Here is a 21,968-nt window from a genome sequence, read left to right as displayed (position 1 = left end):
TCTCTCTGGTTATACTCATTTCAGCCCTCAACAAATCCTTGAATTGTAGCTAGGGCTTTGTGAGTAAAGCTAGAACCAGGGTTTCTTCTCCAAATATGAAATTTGTCATTTTAATTTGAGGTCAAATTAATCCTTAAAGATTCAAAAAGCAGAAAGTAAATAAAATAAGAATCTCAAATTAATAAGGCTTAATCATGATATTTAAAAGAAATCTCTTCAGGTTTTTTTGGTGCCTGATTCCATTTTTTGACACTTTGAAGCTGCTGGCAATGCCCTCTTCTTTCTCTCTTTGCTTGCACCTGCACCTGTGTGTACCTATAATCTGAGAATTTGCCTCTGCACTGTTAGACTTCCATAGAGGAAAGCAACAATGTTCTTCTGGGAAGATCTGGCTGCCTGAGCACTGATGGCTTCTGCACCACATATGCTCAGAGCAGCATAGTTACTACCCAATACTATGTCAGAAAATGAAGGCAGAAGCTGGAAACAAAGAAATATAATTTTAAAACTCTGCATGTCACTCTCTCCCCCTCCCCCCAAAAAATGTGTGTGGGAGGAGGGGTTATTTCCAAACCCTAATTAAATGTAGAGACTGTTATTGGGGTAAGAGTTGTACACACCTGTTTAGAGAGAAGTATATTTCAAAACTTACCATATATTATTTTCAGCAGTCACATGTATTATCCCTTTTAACAGTATATTTACAAATACCACAATTATAATTTATCTTGATTTATTATAAATGTTTAAAAGTATCATGGAGGAAAAACGTATAACTGGTAATGCTGAAGTAATACAATGTATGAAGTGTGCTTGTGTTATGAAATGACTACACTGTAACAGTGTTTTTCTTTCTATATCTTTTTTTTAGGACCGGAATAGGCCCTATGACACTTTTAACTTGCACTCTTTGGAAAATTCCTTAATGGATATGATAAGGACTGATCATGAGCCTCTGAAAGGTAAACACTACCCTCCCAGTGGCCCACCAATGAGTTTCGCTGATATAATGTGGAGGAATCATTTTACAGGTTAGGAATATTCATATGTCCATGCTTGCTTGGTGTTTAAACAAAAAAATCAACTTTTCAATAATTGCTATACATTTTCTGCTAGTAAACCAAGTGGTGAATATTTAAAGCTGCTTTTTGCCCATCTAAAAATATGACTCAATCGGAGACGACCAAGGCTAAACGTGTATGAATGTAGTATGCCATATGTGCAAGATGATGAATTCCAATGTTATCTAAGCTTTAGTTTTGTAGAGGCTTGTTTCTGTTTTCAGTCTTAAAAAATTGCTCAGTAAGGTTTTCAACTTCAGTCTTCTATTTCAGAAAACAAGCAATTAACAAGAGTCCAGTTCAATTTTTAATTTTGTATAATTTTTTTAAAGTAATAGACCATTTTGCATGAATCATTAAGTTAGAAGATGGTTATCTAAAATATTCCCTTTATCATGAATATTAAAACAGAATTTAAAGAATATCTTTACACACGCGCACACACGCACAAGTATCATAGCAACTGTAGTAATATTTGTGTGATCAGGTGTGAGATCCAAGTTTGACAGCTGGTATTGTGATCTCCAGACTGGCATTGTTGTGAAAGCACTATGCTCAGCAATAGAGGTTTTTTATGTCTCTCACCTACCCAGACAGTTGAGTGATAGTGCTGACAAGTTCCAAAGTATGATGGCTGTGACACAGGACCACATGTGTATTGGCTGAAAACTGAAGGAATGGAACTTTGAGTTTTGAAAGGGATAAAGAGAACTCAGTGGGGGAAAAAATATTTCTTGCTAGTGTGATTTATACACAGTAGATTCAATTCTTGCATCAGACAAGTATACAAATTATCATGTGTGCGGTATTCAATCAGGATGTGACATATAGTAACAGACTACTTGTCCATCAAATAATCAAGTACGATATCCTGACTTGAGCAGTTGTTACTACCCAATACTTTCATTATCTCTGCATATATAACTACAATTGTTGTTGGTGCTAAAGTTGGGTGATAATTGCAATTAGCTCAATATTTGCTCACTCAAAGACTGTTACTACTTTCCATCCTTAAAGTAAAAATCCTTAGCAATTTTGAAACAAGGATGTGCAGCTATTCTCAAGTTTAACAAGTCAGCAAAGATTACAAAAAGATAGATGGCTCTGTAGATTGATTTGCATGAATTAGTAAACAAAAAGTTCCCCAGACCATATATATAGATGGGTAGATAGATATTGTGTGTATACTAGAATTAAAACCCAAATGGATGGATTGGAAGTAGTGTAACTTATTTGCTTAGTGGATGCTGGGAAATATTGATGATTACTTCTGCTGCAGGAGCAGATCTGTCCTTTCAACTGCCCGGGTACTGATTAAACTACTTCTGCCACTCAGCTAATGTCACATGAGTGAGTGGTCTAGGGAACTTTTTGTTTACTAATTCATGCAATTGTAGTTATACATGCAGAGATAATGAAAAGGGATCTAGAGGTCATAGTGGATCACAAGATAAATATGTGTCAACAGAGTAACATTGTTGCAAAAAAAGCAAACGTCATTCTGGGAAGTATTAGCAGGAGTGTTTTAAGCAAGACATGAGAAGTAATTCTTCCACTCTACTCCATGCTGATTAGCCTCAGCTGGAGTATTGTTTCCAGTTCTGGACACCACGTTTCAGGAAAGATGTGGACAAATTAGAGAAGGTCTAGAGAAGAGCAACAAAAATGATTAAAGGTCTAGAAAACATGACCTATGAGGGAAGATTGAAAAAATGGGTTTGTTTAGTCTGGAGGAAAGAAGGGGGAGGGGGAGGGAACATAACAGTTTTCAAGTACATAAAAGGTAGTTACAAGGAGGAAGGGAAAAATTGTTCTAATATCTGAAGATATTACAAGAAGTAATGGGCTTAAATTGCAGCAAGCGTGGTTTACATTGGACATTAGGAAACATTTCCTAACTTTTAGGGTAGCTAGGCACTGGAATAAATTGCCTAGGGAGGTTGTGGAATCTCAGTCATTGGAGATCTTTAAGACCAGGTTAGACAAACACCTGTCAGGGATGGTCTAGACAATACTCAACCCTGCCATGAGTGTAGGGGACTGAACTAGATGACTTCTCAAGGTCCCTTCCAGTCCTATGATTGTATTGGAGACAGACACACACACCAATAAATATTTGAGGGCAGCAGCAGGGCCACCCAGAGGATTCAGGGAGCCTGGGGTCTTCGGCAGCAGGCCCCCCCCGCTTCGGTGGTAATTCGGTGGGGGGGGATGTCCTTCCACTCTGGGACCTGCCATCGAATTACTGCCAAAGCGGGACCCACCGCTGAAGAGCTGGGTCTTCGGCGGTAATTCGGCGGTGAGGGGTTCTTCCGTCCCGGAGTGGAAGGACCCCCTGCCACCGAAGACCCGAAGCAGAAGAAGCTCCAGGGGCCCGGGCCCTGTGAGAGTTTTCCGGGGACCCCAGAGCAAGTGAAGGACACTGCTCCAGGGGCCCTGAAAAACTCTTGTGGGGGCCCACTTGCCCCCCCCCCTTTGGGCGGCCCTGGGCAGCAGGAACTAAATTTTTCCACTGTTACTGAGCTAAGATCCAGGTATCCATGGTGAGACTGCTGAGTTGATTTCTAAGTAAAACAGCTACAGTATGTGTGAAAAGCTAATAATTTTTTTTTTATTCCACATAAAGATATAAGTTTCAGAACAGGCAAATCTGAACCAGCTGTCATGGATAACGTTTTGTGTTCTGTGCAAAGGGTAGTTGCCAAAGCATCAGCAAGGATGGAGCATGTTCTCCTAGCCAGTCAGTTTTAGTAGGTGGAGATTTTCACAGATGCTGCTATCCAGGGCCAGCATTGGTAGGAAATCCAGAAGAACTTTCAAACTGTAAACTGTCTGGATCTGTGGGGCCATGTGACTTTAGTCAAGGTGGGCCAGGCAGATAGTTCTTCAAAGTGTTTCCCTCTGCCCACAAACATAATCTGTCTTCCTAGGATTCAACTTCAGGAAGTTCTTCCTCTTCTGTAGATGCTGGAGTGTGTTCTGTCTTGTTCAAACAAGCTACTGCAGGTCATTTAATGGAGAGTAATACTCTCATAGTAAGTAACTGAAAGCTTCAGAGAGACTGGCAGGTGGTTTACGACTACATTCAGTAAGTGGGCATGTCTCATTTAGTTCACTAGGTAAAACTACCATTCTAAAATCCAAACATTTCAAGTTTGTTTCAACTGAGAGGGATCTCTCCCAAATTAGGGTCTCTTGCATTTGAGAAGATTACCTTTTTAGTTAATGAATTGCTCACCCTTGGTAAAGTAGGCTAATCTACCTAAATTACTCTTCCTAGTATGCGCTTATATATCAATTGGCTTTATTAATCATACTAGTTTTAATATTGTACAAGCTTTCAAACAGATGGGAGAGGTGAAAAGACAAATAGCAAAAGCACTGTTTTTGGAAAATAGAGGCAAGCATTAGCTCATTCTAGTAAAAAGTTTCACTCTGCCTTCCAAACTATACAAATCTTGGAAGCTTCAGGCCTGTTGCAGAGCCAATATGACTATTTTAGAGAAAATGTCAGCCTGCCAGTGGGCAATGAACAAACTTTTCAGCAAATGTTCAGACTTCTTTGAGATGGCCTATGCATATTCACACTTACGTGATACCTTGCTCCCAGTACTGCAGAGCTTCAGAAATCTTCTGGGAAAGTAGCATCTACTGGGGCCGCAGGAGCCCTGTTTGCCAGTAGACTTTTGAAGCAGAGATAATAAAAGAGGAAGTATGGCCCACTACTGCTTCTGTTCCTTCCTTTTCAAGGGCCAGATGGGAGTGTAGGGATTTTCTCTCTGCCTAAAATGTTTTGGTTTTTACCCCTGATGGAGGGGTGTGGGTTGGTGGTGGGAGGTGATTCTAAATTCTTTTGGGTGTACCTAAGTTGTGCCATTATATATCTAGGCCAAGATTTTCAAAAATAGAACCATAAAGTTAGGTCAAAGATCTTGGTCCTACTTTTTACTTTGAAGTAGGGTTCTGGAGTACAACCAGAAGGTCTAATCGACTTTAAAGATTCAGATCTGAAGGGCAGAATTAAGTGGTGTATGATATATTGCTCCCTCCTTGGAGATATCTAAGCCCCTTGTGCTCTGCCATTTGTTCTATGTGGAGAAAATCCATTCCTGGATCACAGCACTTGTAAGGCCTTCAATCAGAGGCCTGTACTAAAAGGCAGTGAAGGCACCATGCCTTTCTTGGCTCTGACATATGATCAGGTGTTTGTCCACTTTGTGCTGGGATACTTTGAGTTTGTCTCCTTTGTGCTTGATGCCAACAAAATTGGTAGAAGACAGGACAGGAAAAGTGCAGAGGGATCTTCAGTGCTGGAGTTCTCAGCACCAACCTGGAAAAAGGGGGCGGGGGGGAAATGTGTGTCTAGAGAGTATGCAGTTGAGTTATTTGTCATGGCACTGCCAATTCAAGGGACTCATTCAGCTTTACACATTTTCCTGGTCACTAGGATTCCTGGTTCTTCTCCAGTGATGGTCAATATTAGTCTTTTGGCACTATCTCCAGAGCATAGACTGGTTCTTTTGAGTTCACTTTTCTGGGGAAAACTCAATATCCAATTCTGATGAGGCTGGACTCAGATGGAGTCTCTGATACTCTGTTCTGTGAGTTATCCTAGTCTGCCTGGGCTTATAGGCTCTCAGGGACAGCTCTTGGATCAGGAGTGCTCAATATCCTGGGCTCTTACTCTCTTGGGCTCCAAGCAGTTCTCTCAGATTCTCCAGCCTCTTGGGGCACCTCATTTCAGGCCCCTTTCCTTGCCTTTCCTCTAGCCCAGTGGCTAGCTGGCCATACTGATGATTTTCCTTTGCAACCATCAGGATCTGGGGATCCTCACTTTCTGCATCTCCCAAGTCAGTTAAGGTGCCATTTCCCCAGTCACTTTTTGTGCCACCTAGACCAGTATCAACATCTGTGGCCTTGTCCCCTCTTTTGGCCAATGTTCCTAACCATCTGTCATATTCAGAGGAGGAAGAAGGGGAAAGGACTTGGAACAACCATTTTTATGGTGAGCAAAAGGGGATTTCTTCAGCCTCAAAACTAAGCATATATGTGTGACAGACTTGCAAATATCCTATAATATCATGAACAAATATTATAGCATTAAGATAAACCTTATTGAATTAGGGTTAATACCTTTTGAGGTACATTGTATTAAAATGCAATTGTGTATGTGCAGGGCGGTTTCTACAATTTGGCTGCCCTGCAGTCATCCCGGAGAGGCCCCGAAGGGGCGCGGCAGCGCGCGGTGGGCATGCATGCGGAGCGGAGGGTCCGTCGCCGCTGCTGCTCAGGCTCTCCCGCCTCCGCCAGCTGCGGGCTCCGCTGGTCTGGGGGGGTTGAGCTGCGCGCGCCTCGGAGCTGGAGGTCCAGGCCGCGCCGAGGACCAGCGACCGCCGTCATGCCTGCGTCGGCGGTCATCAGGTCCCGCCGTCCCGGGGGCGTGTGGACCCGCCAGCAGCATGCTGCGGCCACTCCCCCGCCCCGCCCCTGCCCCCTGGGAAAGCGCTGCCCGCCGGTGTGCTTGCCCGCTCTCTGTGTATGTGCTGTTGTGGCACTGTGTGTATGTTCTTCAGTATAGAGGAGTGATTCTAATGAGCATCCTCCATTACCAGCCTTTGAAGTTCCACTGCGGGGAGGGAAGCATATACTAGTTCAAGCTGGATTCTGCAGAGACCCAGACAAAGAAAAGACTTTTGGATAAATAGCTCTAGTTTATACTAACTGAAGGCCTTCTTCCTGATCCAGCAAATGGACAGGATCCCTAGCCCACAGAGGACCCCAGTGTTTAGGGAGGATTGGAAGGATTTGGCCTACTGAGGCCTCATAAGACAATGTACTTGTTCTGAGCTGAAGCTCTGATGGACTTGTAACCACAAGGATGCCCTTAGGGTGGTGTATTAAACTCATTTCCCAGAGTCAGTATGAAAGTTGGGAGGAATTCTGCTGAGCTTATTAGCATGCATGTAGGTTCTTTTATTGTTTTTAATGTTTTCTCTATAATGCTTTTTACTTTAAGAATAAAGTTGGCTTGCTTAGGAACTGCTACATGGTACCTTACGTCTGTAGCAATTGGACTGTTACCTGCCTCTGAAGAGAAAGTAAGCAGGTGTCCTGTCTGTGCTGGAAAGGACACGGTGGAGGTAGGGGAACTGTGTAGTCTGGGAATACCTCAGTCAGAAGGGAGAGACTCTCATCTCAGTCTGAGGAGAGAAACAGTTGGGGAGCTGAAAGCCAAGAGTGGGTATCCTTACTGAACCACTGAGGGGAAATTTGCAGTTGCAGTTTCTCTGAACTGTGACAGTATAGTCACTGTTTCTCTTTCACAACCACTTTCAGGAAGTTTCTGGGGCTATTACAACATATGTCCTGGGGACCTGGATTTGGAAAGTTCATTTGACCAGGAAAAGATAAACTGGGAGTTTGACATCTGAAAATCCTAAAAGAAAAGGAAACTCTCTCTCTCTCTCTCTCTCTCTCTCAACGATGAGCTACTGGACATGGCTAAGGACATTTGGTTGATATTAGCCTTGTTCACAGCCAGATGTAAGAGGGCAGCTTGCCTTTATCAGGTGCCAGGATAGAGGGGGTAATATATCCTAACCTGCCCTTCTTCTAGTTCATTAATGGTGTCAGAGCTGATAAAAGGAGGAGAGGTTCCCAGACAAGTTTGGGCTATCATATCAGATAAGGTTGCCAAAAAGATTGGCTTTTGGGTGAGGGAAGGGTACTTGGGTATCTCAGTAGCCAAATTCTGTCATGGGCAAGATACCAATTTAATCTAATGGGCCAACTTCTTGAAGAGCAGATAAAGGAGCTGGTGACTAAGGAGCATGTAGTATCTACCCACATCCTATTGGCAGTTGAAGTTGCTTCAGACTATTCATGGCATCAGCTATTTCTTTCAAATGATACTTTTGCCTCTTTTTGAATTAGGCCTTTCATCTAAATTTTGGTCTTATGTGAGTCCTCCTGTTCAAGGGGAAAGAGTCTTTTCAGCCTCAAGATGGGCAAGATGCTGGAGAAAATGGAAGGACATCAATTCCACAGCTAGGTCTTTCTGACTCTTCCAACAAGGTCAAAGAGAGAGGCTCGCACATTCTCTTCTCATGTCATCCTCAGGCTTCCAGCCTCAATTCATGAAGATATCACCTCAAAAACATCAGAAGAGGCAATAGTAAACATCTGTGATGAGGCAGCTGAACAGTGATGGGTCAGCAGAGTGGTGTGCTGAATCTGCTACCGTGTTGTTGGTTTTTCCCTCTGTTGTGCTCAGGAACATGCAAAGTCATCAGCAGGAGATTCTGTGGCAATTCAGAGGAGAGTTAGAAAGAGTGGATCACAGAAGCAGGGTGTCTGGCCCCTAGGAAAAGTGTGGCATATGAAGGCAAGTTGAATGATAGAGACCCCCCCATGTGTTAGAGGCATACAGCCTTAGCAGATGAAGCACCTACGGTGCATGCCTCACTGCACCAGTTGTACCCTAGTTATTGGAGACTTGCAAGACAAGGTTTGGTACTGCAGCACGTTAGAGACCTCACAAAAGATCTACAATTACACATTTAATTACAACAGAGTGCTGGGTACAAGAGATGCTGGGCTTGGATATAAAGTTTAGGTCTTCCCCATGTTGATTCTTACCCTGTTTTAGTGATCCTCCCTAGGCAAAATTGCTCATAGCAGCGATAAGCTCTATTAAATATCTGGGCCTTGGAAGAAGTGCCTCAGCTAAACAGAAGAAAAGGCTTCTGTTCACAGGCACCAGGAGGGATATTCCTCAAGTATAAATATACAGAGACAACACACTCAAATCATAGTTACTAAGGTGAGTTTTACTGTTTGTGAAAACTTAGAAATAGTATGTACGCTATTTTCTATTTCCTTATTGCCGCTTAGTACATCGTTGCAAGATAAATATTTGCTGAACACTTTCCCATATACCTATGTTAGTCTGTGACTGTTGAATTGAGACTCTGACTACATATACTACATCAAATACTCAGAGGCAAGATGTTTTCCAAGCAAACTTTAATATCTTTGAATGTCCTGCCTTTCATCTAAATTTTCAGTGCTATATCACATTGATATTGCCTTGTGCATTTAATTCTATGTTGTTTGCAATGGTAATAGAGAGATTTACCTGTTTTTAAAAGGCTTACTGGGTTAGTGGAGACTAAGCTAAGACAGTGTTCTGTAGTAAAGCCCTCCTTTGCCTCTGTATACAATAGAGCCCATGTAAACTACCAAACGATAAACTATCGGTATTTTTCTCTCTTATCAGATCTTTATTCTCCTTCCTGTTATGTTTTTTTAGTCAATAAAAATATTTTAAAGTTTTAATATTTTATAATTTGAAGTTATTCTAGACAAAGATACATTTTTCTAGGGGTGAAAACTTTGTTTATTAGAAATCTCTTTAGAAGCCAAAAATAAATGACTGATCTCCTTTAAAAACAAGTGTGATTTGAATACATTTTTAAAGGCCATGTTGTGGTATCTTTGCTTCCAGTATTCTGAAACATAGTCAAGAATAACATTGGAGAATAAATCTCTGTAGTTGGTATGGCAACTAGAATAATTCTATCTAATTATTGTAAATTGTACATGTAACTGCTATTCCCTTTCCATCCATCTACAAATATATAAATAGCAACAATATTACTTCTCTAGTCCTTTATAGTGATTCCAGAGGGGTCAGATATACAACTTGTACAATTATTTAAGTTGTTTGGTTTATCCAGGCTATATTGTTAATTAATCTCATAGGTTTTGTGAGTACAGTGGCATCTGTCACAGAAAGGACAGTCAATTTTACATCCTACTCATCAGTTAATTGCTGCCTTTTACCTTGAAAGCCCACTTTCTGTTCTAATTCTATGGAGAATGCTTTGGCAAAGAAATTTGAGTCTTGTGGCATGACCGAAGGAAGGTGAGGGGAAATGAGAGAGGATCGTATATTTGTGTTCTCTCAATCTGAAACCGAACTTTATTTATGTTGTCCTAAATTTCACAATTTCCCCATTCAAGTGAAATGAGTGTTCCTAAATTGTTTTATGTTGGAATCTCAGCTCTAAAAATAGTATTCACTGGTCAATTCTTCACAACACGTGCTGTAGAAAGACTAATTGTAGCATACTATCCACTTCTTAATGTCTCATTCCCTTGACATACCCTACCAGTGCCCTTCCTGTAAACATTGATGGAAGGGACACTGAGAAAAAACAAACAAAAAAAACTAGAGGCTAGTTCAGTAGTTTGTTCAAAGGGAAACAAAATACATGTTTCCTTTAATCTTTGCACTGGGCTAAAGGACTCTTTTTTTTCTTTTTCCAATATGCTTCAGGGCAGAACCAGACAAACGGGAAGAATTTTCCCTTGTGGGCAGGTTATTCCATAGTCGTCTACTGTGTGGTTTGTTGCAACTTACTCTAAATCTTCTGGTACAATTGTCAGAGTCAAGATACTGGACTAGATGGACCATTGATTTGATCCAGGAAGGCATTTATTGCTCTCTCTTGATGCTGGCTTTCACTACTCAGTACATAACATAGGAACATAAGAATGTCCGTACCGGGTCAGACCAAAGGTCCATCTAGCCCAGTATCTGTCTACCGACAGTGGCTAATGCCAGGTGCCCCAAAGGGAGTGAACCTAACAGGCAACGATCAAGTGATCTCTCTCCTGCCATCCATCTCCATCCTCTGACGAACAGAGGCTAGGGACACCATTCTTTACCCATCCTGGCTAATAGCCATTTATGGACTTCACCATCATGAATTTATCCAGTTCTTTTTAAAACACTGTTATAGTCCTAGCCTTCACAACCTCCTCAGGTAAGGAGTAACAGCATATCTTTTTGTCTATTCAATGAAAGTTAGAAGAACTTGCTCAATAACAAGCTTAAACTGTCTAGGCCTCTGCTTCACATTAATACAAACTATTTTCATAACTGCTGGTTGTCAGACATGTACAGTGCAGGTTACCATAATGTTCATTTGTGCAGTGAGAAAATGATCACATACCATGACAACTATGATGAATAGATCCTCGTGTCTGGTTGTGGTAAACAGTAGTTTCCATGTTCTGTGAGCACACATTAGGCTGACACATTGTAGGTTAGAAATAGGTGTTTAAATTATAGTTGCTTCTTGATTCTCTTAAAATTCGGAAGTTTCCAGATGGAGTTGAATTTCTTGTAAGTCTCTAAAATGTTTATTATGGAAATACAGCAAACCATTAACTATAACACTGCTGCTGTTACTGTTGTAATTCTTTTGCCCAGTATGTTGGTACAGTGCTATGTAAGATTAAATGTGTATAGGTTGAATAAACAACAATGTGCTGAAAATCTGGCTGCCCTTATTCCTAGCCTTATACATTACCGGTCATTGTGTAACTGGAGAGTATACTGGTAAAGATGCTATTATTTAAATAAATAAATTCCCTGCTCTGCTGGAACATGTGGAGTCATTAACCTAAATCCAGTCATCTGAGGTCACATGCACAGATTTATGCAGGTGATTTCTTAACCTTAAATCTTCCTGCAATCTGACCCCCGCACCCTTTGGTTATGAATGTTAGTTGAGAACGAACTCTTGGTTTTTGAAAGATTTTTTTTTTCACCCCTATTTTGAGCCATGATATTTTTCCCCTTTGTTTTCTAGAAGACACAGAATACATGGTTTTGAAATCAAAACATGGAATGGCTTCCTATATTTTAATTACTCTCTTGATTTCTGGGTAGAGAGGGAGAATTACCTGTGTGCCTGTTGGAGCTCTGCGGAGTCCTTCCTTCTACCTTCAAGGCAATCTTCTATAGGGATCATTCTTCCAGCTGAAAAAGTGGTTTTGAAAGCTATCTGGTCAGGTTCTCAATTTCATCCTGCTAAAAGGATAAAGGAGTCCATGGCTGAGTGCTACTTCTATATTACTCCCAACCATTGCTTCTCTGGTGAGCAGTTGATTTGGAATTGGAAATCAAATCAAAGTTTTAAATATGGCTTTGCAGAGCACTACTACTAAGGGACATGTCTTCTGATTTCAAATTGCATGGACTCCAAGTAAATAAGAAGCAACTCTCATTAGGATGGGATAAATCAAAATATATTCTTGTTTAGGCAGTTGTAAACTAAAACATTCCCACTTTTAACCAGGAAGAACAGGTGGTACACAGGTTTCTTTACCAAAACTTTTTCTTCTCTAAGACTGTCCTAAGAAGATGTACAAATGCAAACATATTTAGGACCCTTTTATAGTATTGGCAACTACATTAATCGCTATTATGTAACACAAATGTTGAAGCTTTCAAGATAAATTTAGCATTTGTCATGAAGTCGAATTTTAGCCACCATCATTTTTATCCATTCCTTCTGAATGTAATGTATTACAACATTAATTGAATACATAGTATAATATTACGTACTAACTTTCTTGAACAAAATGAATTGATGCATATGAGGCTGCGTTTTATGAATGTAAGAAATTTGACTTTTTATAGCTCTTAAGGTGTGCAGATCCATTGTACAGTACTATCCAAATGTGATGTTGAAACTGATGAGATAGCCTGCTACCAGTCTTAATTTGTAACTAGTGTGACTATTGTGTCCTCTTTTATAATTTGTAACTAGTATCAACAATTACTCTGAGAGCTATTCTGGCAGGGGTTCTTACTCTTAGAATAAGGTTAGAATAACCTAAGGTTAGGTTAGAATAACCTAAGCTGGTAGGTCAAAGGGTAGGGATCAGTCAAAATGCAGTCCTTTCTTCCTCAAGGTTGGGGGTTGGATGATAGGCCAACAACCTATGCTCATCTTTTTAAAGTTAAAATACAGAAATAAAGCAAGATAGCCATTCCAGCAAATATCATGCCAAAGTGATGTACTCTTGCTTAATAGGAATTGAGAGTCTTGGTGAAAGCCACCAGGAAGCCAAAACTCTGAGAAGTTTCTTTACTAAAGATAAAACAAACTATGAAAGTAGGTTTCTGGAACATTAGACCAATGGCTTTAACACCAAACCCATGCAGGTGATGGAAGAAATGGGTGAATATAATCTCCAAATCCTTGGAATAAGCAACTGTTGATTCCAGGAGCTGAAAAAAAGCAATTCAAAAATGAAAATAGTCTTAATATATGCAGGGATTCAAAATGGTTGTTACTCTGAAGGAGTAGCTTTAATTATGACTTGCAAAGCAGAAAAATAACTTATACACTGGGACCTAATTAACAACTGATCTCTCAAAGCTATGTTTCAAACACAATAAATGAAAATGGCAACATTATACTGAAATGGAAACTCCACAACATTAAGAAGGAAGCCAAACTTAATAGTGAGATCTACTTTCTGAGCAAATGCAAGAAACAAAACATCCACAGAGGACTCACTGTCTGTAACCCTCTGACCACTACATACCACTCAGAAATTGGTCCTATAAAAATATATTACCTCAACCACCTTGTCTCTCTCATATCCTGGGACCATCATGACTACAATAACACTGCAAACAATATTTGCACCAACAAATAACTATGATGATGAGATTAAAAAGTCAGTTCTACATTTGCCTTCAAACGCTGACAATTTTCTCAAGCATGTCATCTGTTTAGTAATGGGGGACTTCAATGCCATGGGTGGGGGTAATACGAGAGAGGAGAAAGCAATGGGCAAGCATGGCTTTAGTTGCCAAAATCAGAATGGTGAAAGACTGATAGAACTATGCTTAGTATCAAGGATCCTAATTGGCAGAAAAATGGAATTCCTTAGAGGGAGTAACCAGGAACCAGATTGACTCAACAGTGTGCTGGAAGGAAATTTAGATCTGCCCTGTGGGGTGTCAGAGCATACAAAGGAGCTGATGTTAGAAGTGACCACAATTTTGTGTGTCAAGATTGAAGATTAAACTTAAGAAAAACAAAACCACCAAAAGAACCAAGAAAACTGACAGCAAAAGCTGACTAGATAGGACATACAGTAGCAATTCCAAATTGAACTGAAAAACAGATTTCAGATGGTACAAGACTTAGATCCATCACAAAAAGTCAACATTAATGTGTCATAGTGCTTTTTGCCTGATGGTACTATAGATACCAATAACTGTAGTTTTTCCCACACAAGCAAACATCAAGTCTGAATAAGTGCAGGTACGTTGAACTCGGTGTGAAATAAAGGAAACAAGTTAAAGCAAACATTAGCTCCTCAAAAACACCTCCAGAAAAAAGCATCAGCAAAAATCTGTATGAAATAAAGGATAAAGCCATGTAAAGTAGCACAAGAAGAGATAAGAGGAAATACATAGACAACAATGTCAAAGAAGCTGGAGTGCCTACTGAAAGAGGTGGTGATAAAACACTTTACCAACTCAACAAGGCTCTAAATGGCAAATTTACACTAGCTTGGGGGGCCATGTTAGTTGGGGGTTAGGTCCTGCTTTGAGCAGGGGGTTGGACTAGATGACCTCCTGAGGTCCCTTCCAACCCTTATATGCTATGATTCTATGTTAAGGATAAACAAGGAAGGACTCTAACAGAAAAAGAGCAGAGACTGATGGGCAAGCACTCTAACTCCACAAGAAACTGTTAACTTTGTCAAAGAATTTAAATAGCCAGAATTAGGCATCGTAACATCTTATATCACAAACAAAGAAGTGAAAGACTCAGTGAAAAAGTTTTAAAATCTGGGAAAGCTGCAGACCAAGTCACTAGAGAAGTGTTGAAAGCATGTGAGGAGGAAACTATTGATAAAATCACTGAACTTTTCAGCAAAGCATGGGACTAGGAAAAAGCCTCTAGAACAATGGAAAAACATCATTATACTGTAGTCAAATACCAAAGAAAGATCACACAAGCAACTGCAATAACTGGTGAGGTGTTACTGCAGAAGGCTTTGCCTGTCACTGAAGGGAGTGTATCTTAAGCAGAAAAAAACAAGTAGTTGAGGCAAAGCTAAGGGAGGAGAAGGCTGAATTTTTACCTAGAAAATCATGTGTTGACCAGATTTTCACCCTAAGAATAATCATCAAAGAGCATTAAATGACAGAAACAATACATCATAAATGTATTGGATAAAAGTATTTGAAGGTATCAGTCACAATTCACTCAGGAAGTATCCTGGTATGCCAACAAAAATATCAAGATCTTTATAGCAAGGTACAGCATGCATGGTTAAAGTACATGCAGACTTGAGTGAATAGTTGAATATAGATACTGGTGTCAAAAAGGATGCTTTCGCTCACCTCTCCTGTTTGGCATTGACTTCATTACGAGAAAAAGTGTAGATGGATACCACGCAGACATTGCGTGGTTCAGTAACAGTACACTAGAAGATTAAGATTTTGCTGACATATCTTCTAATTGACAACTCAACCAACCTGCAAGCAGACCAAAAGACCAGCATTGCAAGAAAAATTGGGTTAATAATTAGTTGTGAAAAAACAAATCTAATGAGAAACCCAGCAAACCCTAACTCAAGTATTGTTAGAAGGCAAAGAAATAGAAGAGGTGAGTCAATTCACATACCTTGCATGTGCAAGCTAGTAGAGTTATCCAGAAGAAATAATATTTAGGAATTGGTAATAGCGGCATTCGTCAGCTTAAAAAGATTTGTTCATTGAAAATCTACAACTTAAAGACCAAACTATGAATCTTCAACTCAAATGTTATTTCCATCTTAACATTTGGATGTGAAAGCTGGAAAAACAAATGGTATAGACCAGGGGTCGGCAACCTTTCAGAAGTGGTGTGCCGAGTCGTCATTTATGCATTCTAATTTAAGGTTTCGCGTGCCAGTAATCCTTTTAACATTTTTAGAAAGTGTCTGTCTATAAGTCTATAATATACAACTAAACGATTGTTGTATATAAAGCAAATAAGGCTTTTAAGATGTTTAAGAAGCTTCATTTAAAATTAAATTAAAATGCAGAACCCCCCCCGGACCGGTGGCCAGGACCAGGGCAGTGTGAGTGTAGGGTGACCAGACTGCAAGTGTGAAAAATCGGGACGGGGTGGGGGGTAATAGGAGCCTATATAAGAAAAAGCCCCCAATATCGGGACTGTCCCTGTAAAATCGGGCCATCTGGTTACCCTATGTGAGTGCCACTGAAAATCAGCTCGCGTGCCACCTTCGGCACATGTGCCATAGGTTGCCTACCCCTGGTATAGACAGATGTCTAAATGCGTTCAAAGGCAAATGCCTCAGGGAAATACTGGTATTACATGGAATAAATTTATAACAAATGCCAAGATTCATCAGAGTTCAACTCCTTATCTACATAGTTATCCAGAAAAGAATATGGAAATATCTGGGATGTTAAGAATGATGCCAGAGTGTCTGTCATGGAAGGAGTCCCTTTGGGCAGCTGGAGGAACATGTAAAAAGGGCCAACTGAAAGAATCCACAGTCCTTAGAAAGGGAAAACTTATGAGACATAACACAGAGGACTTGCAGAGAGCAGCTCAGAATAGATTGTGATGGGAGGAGCTGTTTTTGTGCCCTAAGCAACGTCGCATGGCATGGGAAAGATTCAGAGATTGACAATAAGCTTTTTGTAATGGAGACAGATAAAATTTTTGCAGCCTAAATATACCAATTACAGATGTACTAGCAAAGCACATAATTGAAACTCTGCAGATAAGTATGAAACTAAGACTAGCAAACTGAAAATGGCAGGTGTGGTTTGAGTACAAATATTGATTAAATAGTTTTCAGAAGACTTTTTTTTATGTGATATGAATGAGACACGAGTGTCCATGCCTAATTTTCAACTCCTAGCATCTTTTGTTCCAGACTTCTCTTGCTGCATTTCTGCCTGTTGCTTTTAAAGTTAATTAATAAGAGGAACTGTTTTGGCTGTTTTGGTATTCTGTAGTGATGACACTATAACTGGGCATGTGGTATAGTTCTTTAGGAGTGCAAGTATAATACTTGATCTCCAAAAGTGATAACTTTCCAAATCAGTCATACCTACTTTTTAACACAATCTTCTCCTTGAAACATGTTCCTGGTTTCAAATGGCAGATATATACAGAAAACTTTTTGGCATAAAATAAGCTTAAGTACATTGCAAAAAATTAAAATTTTGTTGATACTGAAATGTTTGTGACACTTCATCTGATTTTTTACTACTATTTTTACACTGAGTATACTATTATATTCTGCAGTTAATGCAATACAATGTACACTCACTATTTGAGTCTTTTCAAAGCTGTACGGGATAGATTCTTTTTAGATCACCCATATTTAATATGATATTAATACAAGAGTGAATTTTCCACTATTTTGCTGTTTATTAAGGCAATTAAATTAAATTATTTTTTGAGTGGGAGGCTTCAATGGAATGATGAGAATTTTCCCACATGGTCACTTAGCTCAGTAAATGCATGTACATCTCCTTGCTTGTACAACCTACATTTTTGCTACTCTTGAAAGATAGCTGGAAAAAAAACTATAAAAATAGCAGGCCAAGGGCAGGTGACAAAATGTCATGCAGGCAGCACCTGGTATAGTGACTGCCTGAAAAAAATAACCAGATGTCTCTCACTTTGATTCTATTTTTATAGCTGGTTAAACAGCAGAATTTCAGCTTTGGCAAAGGTGCGGGGGAGAGAAAACCCAAACCTCCTGCATCAGCATTGGAATTTCTAGTTTCTTTATAACATTATCAGTTTTTTCAACTGAGAACATAATTGTAAAAATTAAATAATTGGTTTGCAGTACTAATAACTATAATTCTTGTATTTGGCAGAGATTGATATGTATGTAACATTTGTAACCTTGTACTAATTAATGTACTTAAAGGGTACTGTAATAACTTTGACAAGAATACAGAAGTATTTTTCATATTCTTACACCAACTACAATAATGGCTGTGTCAGTGTTTCTGCAGCATCAGGTTAACATAAGAATACACTGTGAACTTTAGTAGATTGTCTCCAATTGGAGAGTTTGAAGTAGTTTAATGGAGAGCTTCTAAGAACTTTTGATTCAGGAATTTGGAAAATAAAGTGAAAATTCTGTGTTGCCACTCCCTACAAAAAAAAGTGAAGTGCCACTTCTTTCTTTATACTATTGTGGTGTTACGTAGCTTTTACTGTAGCTTTTCCAAATTAATTTAAATGATTTATTATGAAAAAATTGGTTTTTTTCTTAAATACTTAGTAAAGGAGAAGGAGAAACAGACAGATTGTCCTCCATTCTTCTTTCAGGGTACATTTTCTAAAAACAGAGTGAGGTTTTCATTTTATCCTCAGATTCGTTGGGTAGGAGTGGGGAGGGACACCTATAATAAAGAAACTAATTGGCTATACTGTTCCTTTAGCAGAGTAGGTCTTGAGCTCTCTGTTTCAAATCCTAATATATCAGGTTCCCCCCCCCCACCAGGCAATAAATATTAGTCTTTTACCTAGCTCTTCCCGACTTAATCACAATTCTAAGGGCAACATCTGAACATGGACTGAACTACAATACTCTTAAATACCCAAGAGTCCATTAGTGAAGTTGATTATAAGTGGATGTAATTACTCTGCTATTCCTGATTTCTTTTTTTCTCTTCCACGTAGCATGGAAAAAGCTCACATAATAGCTTTCAGTTGACTGGGATTTTTGGTTCAGAAAGTCCTATAATAAAGTTTTCACTGTTATTTCCCTAGGGCATGTTTTAATATTTCATTAATCAGATAATCTCTAAGTGAAGATGAAGATTAATCTTAACAGAACTAGAGTTAACTTCTATTTCTTGCTCTTTGAAGTCAAGGCTGACTTTTTCTGGACCCTCTCTCTATGGAGACAAAGTATCACTACTTTGATTCTTCCTTGCAATCTCTAGTGATTGGAATATCCAGAGAACAACTCAGTATTTTGTGGAAACTATCATGGAAAACACTGAACTCCTTGTTGGCATTGCAATTTTGTGGGGTTTCTAAAATGATTTGATCACTTATGCTACTTACTTTGAAGGCTAACCTAAAAGATGCAGTTTCAGTGAAGTGTAAGTACAAGCTTGAGTAATGAAGTTCTGTCTCTTGTATAAAGCATAAGGCAAATTGAGAGAGCTCTTAGAAAATCATTATTGCTGTCTGCTTTAATCTTCCAGTTGCTTTGTTGCTTGATCTACAGTATTTTAACTTTTTATACTTCTGTTTTATGTATTCTATATTTTAAACCTGTGTTCACCTAGATGTTCATTCTGGCAGACTGAAATTACAAATAACATGACCTGTTGCAATGGCAGTATTTAACTTTGGAATTCATTCAGTTTCAAAATAAGATACTGAATTTTAGCCTTTTTGTGTGTGTGATGTGATATTAATAAATAACCTCTGTTTACTTTGTAGGGCGTATGGGAATAAACTTCCATCATCCAGGAACAGATAATATTATGGCTCTCAACAGTAAGTAGTTTGTCTCTATAACAAATTTTTGACATGAGTAATATTTTTTACAATATGTTTATACTTTATATGTGTGTATATATATATATATGTGTGTGTGTGTATATATATATATATATATATATATATATATATATTTGTAGAGAGGAGAGGTAAAATAAAACGTGGAGTGTGTATTAAATCATAACTTACTGTTGAATCAATAGAAACTTAAATTTGTGGATATTACATTATAATCATTCAGTTAATACAAATTTTCTTAATATGATTGATAATGGAACACTACTTTTACATCTGCTGTGTGTACTTTATTGGGCACCTGGTAATGTCTATCTAATACAGTTAAGGTTGTACAACTGTTTCCATTATAGCCTCCTGTTTTCATGTGTTCAAATCTTGCTGAAAATGTTTCTATGCTTGGTCTCTGACTCAAGGTGTCGTTTTATTTTGGAGTGGCATCCCCACCAAATTGCTTCAAAATTTCTTCAATTAAGGTTCAGAGAGGATGAAAACATATTTTCCGAATTTGAAAAAAACCCAACACCTCCGCTTAAATAAGGCTGTACTGAATGTTTTGAAATTCAAATCCTGAATAATGGGATGGACCTAGTTAGTCTTCATTTGTGAATTAATGCTTTGTTTTGGTTTAGAAAATAAAAAGGTTAAGATTAGTTATGACAGATGACAAATTTTTGTAGTGAATGGGTGCAATATTAATGTTAAATCTATAAGTGGAAACTTCAGAAAAAACTGTTAAAATGTGATATGAAAGCTGTTTGGGTTCTAAGGACAACATGATACCTTCTATCATAAAAAGTAGTGGAAGTTGCTAGGAGCCACCAAAGTGTATTGCAGAACTGAGCATGTCAATACTTACTCAATCATCTGATCACAGGGAAATACTTACAAGTAATAACCATACTTGTGGTTATTCTTAAACATGCACTGAAGAGGTAAAAGAACATGGATCCTGTTAGGGAAAATACAGAGTTCTGCTTTATCACATATCTGCAACCTGGAACAAAGGGCCGCTGTGTATGGAAATGTACAACAAACTTTTCCAAGCTTCCTATAGTCCGAGGTGAAGCCCTTGTGTGACATATATACATGGAAATAGTTATATTTTGAGGTGAATATGACTAAAACCACTATTGAGAGCTGCTCAAATGTGTAGAGGGGAGGAAACAATCTGAAAAACCTGTTGCTGTGCTTTGACATGAATATTGGTCTTGGGAGCATGTGTTAATTATTTTTAACTTAGACATTTCAATGCACTGATTGCAGTCTTCTCTGTGAGAGCATTATAATTGTGACAGTGCAAGTATTAATTGAATATTTAATTTTTATAAATAATATAAATATGAATACAGGATAAATTCCTGTAAAATAGTGGTTACTGAAGTGAGTGTTCTGTATAAACGTTAGTTCCCAAATGGAACAGCAATAAATATCATTGAGCTTTTTATGCAAACTCTCTTCCTTTCTAAGTAGTTGAACATATTCTACTTTTATAATTATCCATAGAAACAGGTAACTTTAGAAAAATAAATGCTTTCTCTCTTTTTTTTTTAAAGTAGAAGGGAAATACAAGGATAATACTTACCCCATACTGAATCCCTTTTGAGAGTTGGTGTTCTACAGTATGTGTTATGTCTTATTGATTTTACTAATGATGATAATGAGCCCTTTCAAGCCCAGTTTAAACATATATGAACAGGATATATAATCCAGTTGGATGGTCTAAGCATGCTAAATAGAGTGATTATCATACACATTTTTATTATGTAAATTGTGTAATTGTTGAAAACTTATCAGTACATTCAAACTTTCATAAACAAAGACTTGGAAATATTTATAAAACGTATACATAACTTTTGCAAAATAAGTGAAGAGGTGTATTTCCTTCACCTGAGTCTTGTTTCTTTAGATTAAATTCACCACAAAGTCTAAAGCTTGCAGAAGATCCCCAAACTATGTTTAAGTCCCGCGTTAAGGACTAGGGTGGGGTGTAAATGGTGGGCCTTTGTAAGCCCTCTGTACTGAGGTAAATATAAGCATAAAACTTGTTTTTTGTTTTCTTTAATTTTGAAATTTCTTGTGTGATTTGCTGTTAAGTTTATGTAATGTGTTTGTTTTACTGTTAACTGCAGATATCTAATCTAAGCATTCCTGACAAATATAGAACTCTATTTCTATTTGTTTAGTCACATATGACAGACTATCCTACTGCTTTAAGGTGTACCATGAATAAATAGTCCAAGTAGAAACATCCCTATACCCTGCCAAAATAATCACACTTTGAATCAGAGAACTCCCCGATGGAGATTTCAGTTGAACTGTCTCTAGGGTTAACTGGAGAACTGACAGTTTCTTAAGTCCATTATGGTGATCAAATTTAAACATAATTTATGTGCAATCTCATACTGGCTCCTTAAGTCAAAAAACTCACCTAGTACCTTCTATTTATAGTGTTTATCCAGGCAGTCAAATCTGAAAGTGTTCATGGATAGATTGGGAAAATAATGAC

General features: G+C 38.6%; 1 protein-coding gene across 11 annotated transcripts in view; it reads left to right on the top strand.

The window, feature by feature from the left end:
• The window catches only part of CPEB3 (cytoplasmic polyadenylation element binding protein 3), a 166,751-nt gene that overhangs the window by 59,046 nt on the left and 85,737 nt on the right, over positions 1–21,968 (top strand). For 7 of the 11 annotated variants that reach the window (XM_039546392.1, XM_039546387.1, XM_039546389.1 and 4 more), the window contains 2 exons: positions 872–1,031; positions 19,385–19,441. In XM_039546392.1, coding sequence (XP_039402326.1) covers positions 872–1,031; positions 19,385–19,441 — 217 coding nt within the window. The remainder of the gene's footprint in view (positions 1–871; positions 1,032–19,384; positions 19,442–21,968) is intronic. The other 4 variants (XM_039546391.1, XM_039546388.1, XM_039546393.1 and 1 more) reach the window with 1 other exon arrangement.

Source organism: Mauremys reevesii, linkage group 7 (genome assembly GCF_016161935.1).
Source record: "Mauremys reevesii isolate NIE-2019 linkage group 7, ASM1616193v1, whole genome shotgun sequence".
In the NCBI taxonomy this organism is placed as follows: Eukaryota; Metazoa; Chordata; order Testudines; family Geoemydidae; genus Mauremys; species Mauremys reevesii.
This window is presented reverse-complemented; position numbering and strand designations above follow the sequence as displayed.